Raw genomic sequence first — 10,778 nt, 5'->3', positions numbered from 1 at the left:
CCAAAAAAAATGACAAGTCAAATACTAACTTGGTCAAAAAATTGACTTCCCTACGACATTGTTATCCAATTCTACTCATGTACCGTTAATAACCTCCTCTCTTGTGTCAGTCTGCAGATGCAGAGGCTGCAGGTCCTGTGGTAAAGCAGGAGAAGACTGAAGGAGAGGAGGAACCATGGCACAGCAGAGACATCCAGACTGGAGCTCATCCTGTAGCCACGGAGGACCCCACCACTGCCACAGTGCCACCCATGACCCGATGCAGCATCACGGAGGTCAGTGGAACGCCAAATGCTGTCCTCAAGTCAGAGACCGATACCAAGACTTTAACAGGGCTGGGCTGTCCTGCTCCCCGCTCAGAATATTTCCATTACGGTAACCCGAAGACGGTTCTGTCCCATCAGAACTCAGGTGACACGTTACAGACTGGCAATGATCCGTCCTGTTCATACACTACAAAGACAGAGATACCTGTTGACATGTCTGTGGGCTTAGATACACAGACTAATCCAATGAGAGAGGACTGGAACCGGTACAGTAGTAGTGTATACTCTGAAGGGTGCCAAGATGAGAAAGGAGAGGGTCTCGTCGTAGATGAGATGACTGTGAAAGTGGAGGGCGAATCTCCTGTGACATGGAATGCAGACGAGACTCACTTCGGAGAAGGACACTCGCAGGGAAACTCCAGTGATTTCTTAGACTACAGGGAAAGCTTAGAGACAAATCTAAATGTCCCGACCCACTCCCCTTTACACCCAGTGTCCATGTCGATGGCACCTTCCGATTCACAAGGCTGCCTCCTTTTCGATCAGGTATTGAACTCAAATGATCAAAGGGCCAAGCCGTGGGGAGAGGGAGCAACAACGGGCGGTAAAGAAAAGCAGTTCTTCTGCATGTTCTGTAACAAAGGCTTTAGCTGCCCACAGAAGGTGGAGATCCACCAGAGAGTCCACACAGGGGTGAAACCCTTCATCTGTACCCAGTGTCACATGCGCTTTGCCCATGCTGGCAACCTTAAGAGGCACCAGCGGTTCCACACAGGGGTAAAACCTTTCAAATGTACCCAGTGTCACATGCGCTTCACCCAGGCTGGTGACCTAAAGAGGCACGAGAGGGTCCACACAGGGGAGAAACCCTACAGCTGCCCCCAGTGTGAGAAGAGGTTCTCCCGTCAGGACCAGCTGAAGATGCACCTGAAGGTCCACACGGGAGAGAAGCCATTCGCCTGTACTCACTGTGGGAAGAGGTTTTCAGAGAGGACCTACCTCAGGATGCACCAGCAGAAACACCATTCCACTCTATAACATGGAAAGTAACCATTCCACTCAATAGCTTCTGACGTTTAGTACAAAAGTCTAACATATTGTGTTTGTACTGTGTAGGCTATATGATGTTCACACATTTTCCCAAAACACTTTTAATGCAGATTTGTAGTTGAGACATGTGTCTGTCTGGTTTTCATATGGTGTATTTAAAACTTGTTTGATTTGATTAATAAACACAAAATGGGACTTTTCTAAGACTCATTGAGACTCTTTAGTATATATCTGATCTCACGCTTTCTAACCTATATACACTTACTAAATATACCTACACATACCCACACAAACACCTACTGTACACGTCAAAATAGTTTAGTCAGGTTTGTCTGACTTGACTTACCATAGCTGAATCATTTATGTCCACCATAATGGGTTTAACAACAATGAAGTCATTCTGTAACTACAGTATAGGACTCAAACATAGTGGGGATGGGTAAACACTCCATGTTGAAAGTGTGTTTTATCTGTGTGTACGTACCTGAGGGAGTGTATGTCTGTAATCTGTATCACCTGCCTCTTCCAGGAGGTGCTGCTGGTGGAGGAGGGGTGTGAGGAGGGTCTGGGGAACCCTGAGGGGACCATGGTTATGGAGGACAACCAGACTACACCTCCTCCTGAACCCACAGAGGAACCAACTGAGCAGCACAGGACCACACAGTCTCACTGAGGTGAGCCCACTGTGAACTACTGTCTGAATGGTATTAGGTCAGGGCCCGTATCCACTACTTTCAGAGTAGGAGTGCTGTTCTTGGATCAGTTTAGCCTTTTAGATAATCATGAATAAGACTATGTAGACAGGTGGTGACCAGGTCCTCGATCAGCACTCTTACTCTGAGCCGCTTTGTGGATACAGGCCCAGGACTTGATTAATTTTGTCTTCAATTAAATGGGTTTCTATTGCATGTTCAACTCTACTGATGGTTTTATCACAACAAATGTAGCGTTATTGCGAATGTCCCCACTGTGGTCTTGGCACATGAGCTCTAGCCAACAGCAGGCAGATACAGTGCAGGTAGGATTATTATGGATAAGAGATTCTTTTTATTTTTCAAACAGCATTTCACTAGAATAAGACCTTCGATATTTAATTGGAAGGAGCATCGAGCTCATCACTGTGCACTTTCACCACCCTGTGAAGTTCATCATTTATTTAATCTGTAGCCGAAAAACGGCATGCTTTCTTGAGTCGTAGTGAGAATCAAATCAAATTTTATTAGTCACATGCGCCGAATACAACATGTGTAGACCTTACAGTGAAACGCTTACGAGCCCCTAACCAACAATGCAGTTTTAAAAAATACGAGTAAGAGTAAGAAATAAAACAAGTAATTAAAGAGCAGCAGTAAAATAACAATAGCGATACTATACAGTGCCTTGTAAAAGTATTCAACCCCCTTGGCGTTTTTCCTATTTTGTTGCATTACAACCTGTAATTTAAATTGATTTTTATTTGGATTTCATGTAATGGACATACACAAAATAGTCCAAATTGGTGAAGTGAAAAAAAATAAAAGTTATTTCAAAAAATTCTAAAAAATTCTAAGCTGAAAAATGGTGTGTGCATATGTATTAACCCCCTTTGCTATAAAGCCCCTAAATAAGATCTGGTGCAACCAATTACCTTCAGAAGTCACATAATTAGTTAGATTGCACACAGGTGGACTTTATTTAAGTGTCACATGATCTCAGTAAAAATATACACCTGTTCTGAAAGGCCCTAGAGTCTGCAAGGGGCAACACCAAGCAAGCGGTACTATGAAAACCAAGAAGCTCTCCAAACAGGTCAGGGACATTGTTGTGGAGAAGTACAGATCAGGGTTGGGTTATAAAAAAATATCAGAAACTTTGAACATCCAACAGAGCACCATTAAATCCATTATTAAAAAATGGAAAGAATAGGGCACCACAACAAACCTGCCAAGAGAGGGCTGCCCACCAAAACTCACAGACCAGGCAAGGAGGGCATTAATCAGAGAGGCAACAAAGAGACCAAAGATAACCCCGAAGGAGCTGCAAAGCTCCACAGCGGCGATTGGAGTATCTGTCCATAGGACCACTTTAAGCCGTATACTCCACAGAGCTGGGCTTTACGGAAGAGTGGCCAGAAGAAAATAAGCAAACATGTTTGGTGTTCACCAAAAGGCATGTGGGAGACTCCCCAAACATATGGAAGAAGGTACTCTGGTCAGATGAGACTACAATTGAGCTTTTTTGGCCATCAAGGAAAACGCTATGTCTGGCGCAAACCTAACACTTCTCATCACCCCGAGAATACCATCCCAGGGACTGGGAAACTGGTCAGAATTGAATGATGGCGCTAAATACAGGGAAATTCTTGAGAGAAACCTGTTTCAGTCTTCCAGAGATTTGAGACTGGGACGGAGGTTCACCTTCCAGCAGGACAATGACCCTAAGCAAACTGCTAAAGCAACACTGGAGTGGTTTAAGGGGAAACATTTAAACGTCTTGGAATAGTCAAAGTCCAGACCTCAATCCAATTGAGAATCTGTGGTACGACTTAAAGATTGCTGTATACCAGTGGAACCCTGTCGAAAAGGATGAAATACATAAACTGGGGCTTAAATGCAAAAAATAAAAAAAGATTCATGGTGAAAAGATGAAAACAAAACGTTTCCGCATCAAGCCATCAGTGTAAGTCATAGGTGTCAAACTCATTCCATGGAGGGCCTAGTGCCCTCAAATTCAACTCTGGACCTCAAACAGTTCCACTGCATTTTTTAATTGATCCCCTCTAATCAGAGACTGATTTAGACCTGGGACACCAGGTGTGTGCAATTCATTATCAGGTTGAACAGAAACCCTGCAGGTTCCAGACCTCGTAGGGTAAGATCTGAGTACCTCTGGCCTAGTGTATGCTAGTTTTTGTTTTTTCCTTTCAATTAGGAGTGGGGAGTTCCTTACTAATTAGTGACCTTAATTAGTCAATCAAGTACAAGGGACAAGCGAAAACCCCCAATCACTCGGCCCTGCTTTGAATGAGTTTGACTCACGGCGTAAATGATCGGTGCACACACACCTCTGGCTTCGATTTCAAGGATAATTGCGTACGTCACATGATCAAGAAATAAAATACATCAAATCTATGAATCAGTACCTTATACAATAGAATGCATGAACTACTACATTGTGTACATCAGCAGACCGAGAAATATAATCAATTATTGCATTTAGAAATACCATGTGAACATTTCCTCAGAATAAATAGCACAGGATTGTAGAGAAACAGAATGTAGAGTAGGGAGCTTGAGAGATTGAAAGAAAACACTAGATGGGGGGTATCAAGCACCAGTAAAACTTCAATAACAATTCTTCATTTATGCCTGATAGGTGGAGAGTTTTTGGATAGAACATCCACCTGTATTCTGTCTGGAGAACACTCAGTTCAAGATTACCACCCCTATGTGAACATTTTATCTACCAGCCTTCCCTGTGGCTCAGTTGGTAGAGCATGGTGTTTGTAATGCCAGCATGGTGTGTGCAACGCCAAGGTTGTGGGTTCGATTCCCACGGGGGGCCAGTACAAAAAAAATGCATGAAATGTATGTATTCACTACTGTAAGTCGCTCTGGATAAGAGCGTCTGCTAAATGACTAAACTGTAACTGTAAACTGTTATCTTCTGTACAGAAGGACATGGAGGAGATTGGGTGACCGACCTTTGAGAAATGACGTGCTATTGGGGATTTAGGGTCATTTCTCCTTACAGCACTCCTGTGTTCTTACCTGTTTACTGGTTTTGCCCATGTATTGGTTATTGCATGGACAAGAGATAAGGTATATGACCTTAGAAGAGCTGCATGTGAGGAACTGTTTCATAGTGTATTGTTTACCAATGGCAGAGCTATTGAATTCGCTCACTTTAATACAGGAGTCCCTATATGCCGCACACCTACAGCAGGGTAAGAAACAGTTAACCTTGTTCAGTCGTCCGTTATAATTTTTTATTTTTGGGGGGAGGGGCCTAAGTGTCAGCTCGAACAATGAAGTCCCTGATATTCCCTGCCCTGCAGTGGGAAGAGAGGAGGGTCAGAGAGAATCTTCAGGCAAACAGGATCAGACATGAGGACATTCCAATGTTACTTAATGGCTCCCTTGATGTGATCATTAAATTGATAATATGTAGTGGTAAAGATGCATTTTTTAAAATCTGTATCTTTTATCCCTTCTGGTTGAGGTCTCATCAAGGATATGTACTCTACTGAGAGCATCATCAAGCCATACTTAAGGTTATGGATGGACCTCAAGCTGTCTACATTTTCATAGCCTAATTTTCAACATATGTTTTACTAGTACGAATGCACTTCAGTTTCAGAAATTGTGTGAACGGTAATCCCTTCAGAAATGTGGGATGCGCACTAGAGGCATGTAGAAAAAGAGCTCAGACAGCCTATAATTTCTAGGAGGGTAATTAACCACACATTCATTAACTTGTCATTTGAAACAGGCTTGTGTAAGTACCTGTTTTTAGAGAGACAGTATCTTGGCTAGAACAAGGACAGTTTAATATTTACCTTACTGATGTGATGATGATGGAGTAAAATCATTGTATTATTTTCTACTCTATTCTTGCTAACACACCTTCTTTTTAAACAAATCTGCTCTCAGCTTGAAAGATACTGATCATAGGAGATTTGATGTGTAATGTAATACTATAAGTAGTACTTTATTTAAAAAAAACATTGCATACCCTTTTCATTTAACCACACCCTTTGAGCTATGACACCAACCAATAAGATCTTCTCTTAAGTAAAGCAGAGACCAAGGGATTAATGAGAACAGTGGTAAAAAAACAACAACAACAAAACATGGTAAGGGTTGTGGAAAAGGAAGGGAAAGACACCTGTCAAGATCCAGGAAAAGGTGGAGGCAGGGAGGTCCAGAGAGAAGGGATGAAGATGTAATCACAAGGCTGAGACTCATCAGGCTCAACAGCACTTTGAAATTAGTCAGGAAACATCCAACTGGGAAGTTAGATCATAGGCAGAGGGAGATGGAGACAGTAGAACTCTTTCTATCTGGCACTCTTTCTAGTGCCAGCGATATGGGAGGGAAAGGGACAGTTGGTTATTAGTATTAAAGAATAATGGTATTGAGGAGTCAAGTTTAATTGAACTGTTAAGAAAACCTTAAGGTGATATTGTATTAAATTATATATTCCGTTTCCTTAGGGAGAAGGGTTTAATTGGGTAGAATTACATTTCAGACCTTCGTCTCTGGTCAACACTCCAGTCCGTGGCGGAAATGCATCACTAAAGTTGGTTGGCAACCGCCATTTAAAAACCACTGAAGAAAAAGCGTAAACGGAAGTGAACAGGAAAAAATTACACGTTAGAGGTTTTTGTTGTTATTTAGACGTTTTTTAACACCCTGGAACTCAATATGCCTCATTGAACTTCACAGCATCACCCACTTACCCCATATAGTGTTTAATTCGCGTTTGAGACAGGACTTGGTTGATAGACGTTAACTAGCTAGCTGCTAACAATGGCTAACTGTATTGCTGTTCACACTCAAATAGCCTCCATTATGGAGGTGCTAGCGAATGCAGCCGTGGCAGAAGTCTGTAAACTCGTAGACGACGACTACGCAGTGTTTCGTTTGGAAATAACTCAAAGCCAGAAAGAAAACAGGGCATTGCGGAGGAAACTACAGCTACTGGAACTAAAGGTGGCACGGGACCGCGTCCTTACCAGTCGTCCCAAGATCCTCGACAGATATAGAGGAATGGCAAGAGGTACATTTTGCAGAAGGCGGAGGCTGTGGGCCGGTCTCCTCGTTCACATCTGCGCATGTGTAACTTTAGATGTTTTTTATTTATTTAACTAGGCAAGTCAGTTACGAACAAATTCTTATTTATAATGACGCCTACACCAGCCAAACCTAGACGACGCCGCCCTATGGGACGAGCCTGGACTCGAACCAGGGTGTCTGTAGTGACGCCTCAAGCACTAAGATGTAGTGCCTTAGACCTGTGCGCCACTCGGGAGCCCCAAAATCATTCTGCTTACATAACTAATTTGCAGATAGACACTATCATATTCTAACCAGATTATTGCTTTACTGCGTTTCCTATTATTTACTAATTGAAAATGATATAATGCATGGAACATAATCAATCTATAAATAGTATATCAAGCAGTTATGTGAAGTCTTACCTTACATCCTTGCCAATTCTAGATAGTGTACAATATACAGTTGAGCATTGACAGTACCACCTCTTTTCCCCCAATCACTCTCTCAGGTGAAGGACATCTCACTGGAGGCCACAGGAGCTTTGTGAAGCCAGCGGGACACAATACATGGAGCGATGACCAACCAATCACTGTTGATGAGGGGAGTGGAACCTCAACCCAACACGTTATCGTGATAGAGGTTAGTGTAATAGTATTACATTAAAATTATAGTACATCAAATGTGGCCAGTTTATTTCAGAAAGGCTCCCCGCAGCTATTCACTTGCTTACATGTGCATCGTTATTTATCTGCCATAGGGGAGCTTGGAGACTTCCCAATGACATTGTTATGCAATTCTACTAATGTACCTGTAATAACCTCCCCTCTTCTTATGTCAGTCTGCAAATGCAGGTCCTGGGGTCAAGCAGGAGAGGTCTGAAGGAGAGGAGGACCCAAGACACAGCAGAGACATCCAGACTGGTGCGGCTGGAAAGCACCTTGTAGCCACCGAGGACCTTGCCACCACTTCCGCACCCCAGGCCTGGACCCAACGCAGCATCACAGAGGTCAGTGGAATGCCGAAGCCCATCCTCAAGTCAGAGATGGACACCGAGATATTAACAGTAACACAAAGGTTCTTACACACAGGATCTGACCCAGAGAGACTGGGGCTGGGGAGACTGGGCTGTCCTCCTGCTCCCGGCTCAGACTATTTACCGGTATTTCATCAGAGCCAGATTAATTCCCATGGTGATGGTGACTCGTTAGACACTGATGGGGATGTTCCATGTTCTTATGCAACAGAGATGGACCCTGGCAACATATCCTTGGGTTTAGAGACACAGACTGATCTGTCTAGAGGGGACTGGAACCAGTACACTAGTAGTGTATACTCTGAAGGGTGCCTGGATAAGAAAGGGGAGGTCATAGTGGTAGATGAGGTGACTGTAAAAGTGGAGGGCTACGCTTCTCCCCTATTGAATGCAGATAGTCACCTAGGAGATGGACACTCACAGGGCAGAGATGCCTTAGATTATAGGGGAAGCTTAGAGACAACTGCAAATGTTGCCACCCTCTCCCCTTTACACACATTCAGGGATCGCAATCCAGGGTCCACGTCGATGGCACCTTCCGCATCACACAGCCATGTCCTTTCCAATCAGCTATTGAACTCAAACGACAGGGCTAGAGCCCAGGCTCAGGGAGGGGGAGCCACATCAGGCAATGTTAAAGATAAACGGTTCCTCTGCATGTTCTGTAACAAAGGCTTCAGCTGCCTCCAGAAGGTGGAGATCCACCAGAGGGTTCATACAGGGGTAAAACCCTTCAGCTGTACCCAGTGTCATATGCGCTTTTCGGTGGCTGGCAACCTGAAGAGGCACCAGAGGGTCCACACAGGGGTGAAACCCTTCAGCTGTACCCATTGTCAAATGCACTTCGCTCAGGCTGGTGACCTGAAGAGGCACGAGAGGGTCCACACAGGGGAGAAACCCTTCAGCTGCCCCCAGTGTGAGAAGAGGTTCTCACGCCAGCACCAGCTGAAGATGCACCTGAAGGTCCACACGGGAGAGAGGTCGTTCGCCTGTACGCACTGCAGGAAGAGTTTCTCAGAGAGGAGCTACCTCCGGATACACCACCAGAAAAAACATTCCACTCAATGACATAGAAAGTAACCATTCCATTCAATAGCTTCTGACGTTTATATCAAACCCTGCATTAAAGACAAAGATTAGTTTTCATTGTTGTCAGCTAAAAAGACCCACAGATGCATTTGGAATAACAAGGGTAACAGATTTAAGTATATATTGCGTCCAGACATTGTAAAATATAAGGCATACAGTGCATTCGGAAAGTATTCAGACCCCTTGACTTTTTCTACATATTGTTACGTTACAGCTTTATTCTAAAATTGATTAAATAAGAAATCATCAATCTACACAATAACGCATAATGACAAAGCAAAAACAGGTTAAGAATTTTTAGCAAATTGATTAAAAATAACAACCTTATTTACAAAAGTATTCAGACCCTTTGCTATGAGACTCGAAATTCAGCTCTCCACCAATCAGGCCTTTATGGTTGAGTGGCCAGACCGAAGCCACTCCTCAGTAAAAAGGCACATGACAACCCGCTTGGAGTTTGCCAAAAGGCACCTAAAGGACTCTCAGACCATGAGAAACAAGATTTAACTCTTTGGCCTGAATGCCAAGCGTCACGTCTGGAGGAAACCTGGCACCACCCCTATGGTGAAGCCTGGTGGTGGCAGCATCATGCTGTGGGGTTGTTTTTCAGCGGCAGGAACTGGGAGACTAGTCAGGATCGTGGGAAAGATGAACGGCGCAAAGTACAGAGATATCCTTGATGAAAACCTGCTACAGAGTGCTTAGACTCGGGCGAAGGTTTACCTTCCAACAGGACAAGGATCCTAAGCCCACAGCCAAGACAACGCAGGAGTAGCTTCGGGACAAGTCTCTGAATGTCCCAGAGTGAATCAGCCAGAGCCCGGACTTGAATCTAACATCTCTGGAGAGACCTGAAAATAGCTGTGCAGCAACACTCCCCATCCAACCTGACAGAGCTTGAGAGGATCAGCAGAGAAGAATGGGAGAAACTCCCCAAATACAGGTGTGCCAGGCTTGTAGCGTCATACCCAAGACTCGAGGCTGTAATCACTGCCAAAGGTGCTTCAACAAACTACTGAGTAAAGGGTCTGAATACTTATGTGATTTGTTTTTTAAATATAAATTTGCAAACATTTCTAAAAACCATTTTTTTGCTTTGTCGTTATAGGGTATTGTGTGTAGATTGATGAGAAACAAAACTATTTAATCAATTTTAGAAGCCTGTAACAATGTGGAAAAAGTAAAGGGGTCTGAATACTTTCTGAATGCACTGTAAGCCTAAAGTCTGTTTCAAACTGTGTTTGTACTGTATAGGCTATATAATGTTCACAAATGCATATTTCATTACTTAAATTTAACTGCTTAATTTTTATCCTAAGACTCTTTGAATGAGAAAATGAATGCAGTTCATCAAGTTCATGCAGATTTTTAGTTGAGACATGTGTATGTGGTTTTCATATGGTGTATTTAAAACTTGTTTGTTTAATAAACACAAAATGGGACTTTTCATTCTAAGACTTTCATTGAGACTCTCTTTAATATACAGCAGATCTGATATCACCCTATTCTGCTTCATAACTTGTGATGAAATGTGTATTATTGGTTAAGTCAAAGTTATGGCGAAACCCCACCTATTTCTAC

At 43.3% G+C, this 10,778-nt stretch overlaps 2 protein-coding genes and 1 non-coding gene across 8 annotated transcripts in view; all 3 read left to right on the top strand.

Moving 5' to 3' along the window:
- Window positions 1-1,516, top strand: part of LOC106602504 (zinc finger protein with KRAB and SCAN domains 1) — a 14,804-nt gene extending 13,288 nt beyond the window's left edge. Inside the window, exon 3 of the mRNA XM_014195179.2 lies at window positions 111-1,516. Coding sequence (XP_014050654.2) covers window positions 111-1,304 — 1,194 coding nt within the window. The 3' untranslated portion in view covers window positions 1,305-1,516. The remainder of the gene's footprint in view (window positions 1-110) is intronic.
- Window positions 1,517-3,782: 2,266 nt separating this feature from the next.
- The window catches only part of LOC106602498 (uncharacterized), a 32,453-nt gene continuing 25,457 nt past the window's right edge, over window positions 3,783-10,778 (top strand). For 4 of the 6 annotated variants that reach the window (XM_045717521.1, XM_045717520.1, XM_045717522.1 and 1 more), the window contains exons 1-3: window positions 3,783-7,076; window positions 7,584-7,714; window positions 7,914-8,081. In XM_045717521.1, the coding sequence (XP_045573477.1) occupies window positions 6,827-7,076; window positions 7,584-7,714; window positions 7,914-8,081 (549 nt within the window). In that variant the 5' untranslated portion in view covers window positions 3,783-6,826. The remainder of the gene's footprint in view (window positions 7,077-7,583; window positions 7,715-7,913; window positions 8,082-10,778) is intronic. The other 2 variants (XM_045717524.1, XM_045717523.1) reach the window with 2 other exon arrangements.
- On the top strand, window positions 4,764-4,859 carry trnat-ugu (transfer RNA threonine (anticodon UGU)). Its single transcript has 2 exons — window positions 4,764-4,803; window positions 4,824-4,859. It is a non-coding gene; the product is annotated as a tRNA-Thr (tRNA).

Source organism: Salmo salar, chromosome ssa04, assembly GCF_905237065.1.
Source record: "Salmo salar chromosome ssa04, Ssal_v3.1, whole genome shotgun sequence".
Taxonomy (NCBI): domain Eukaryota; kingdom Metazoa; phylum Chordata; class Actinopteri; order Salmoniformes; family Salmonidae; genus Salmo; species Salmo salar.
The sequence above is the reverse complement of the archived record's forward strand: the minus strand, read 5'-3'. Positions and strand labels throughout refer to the sequence as shown.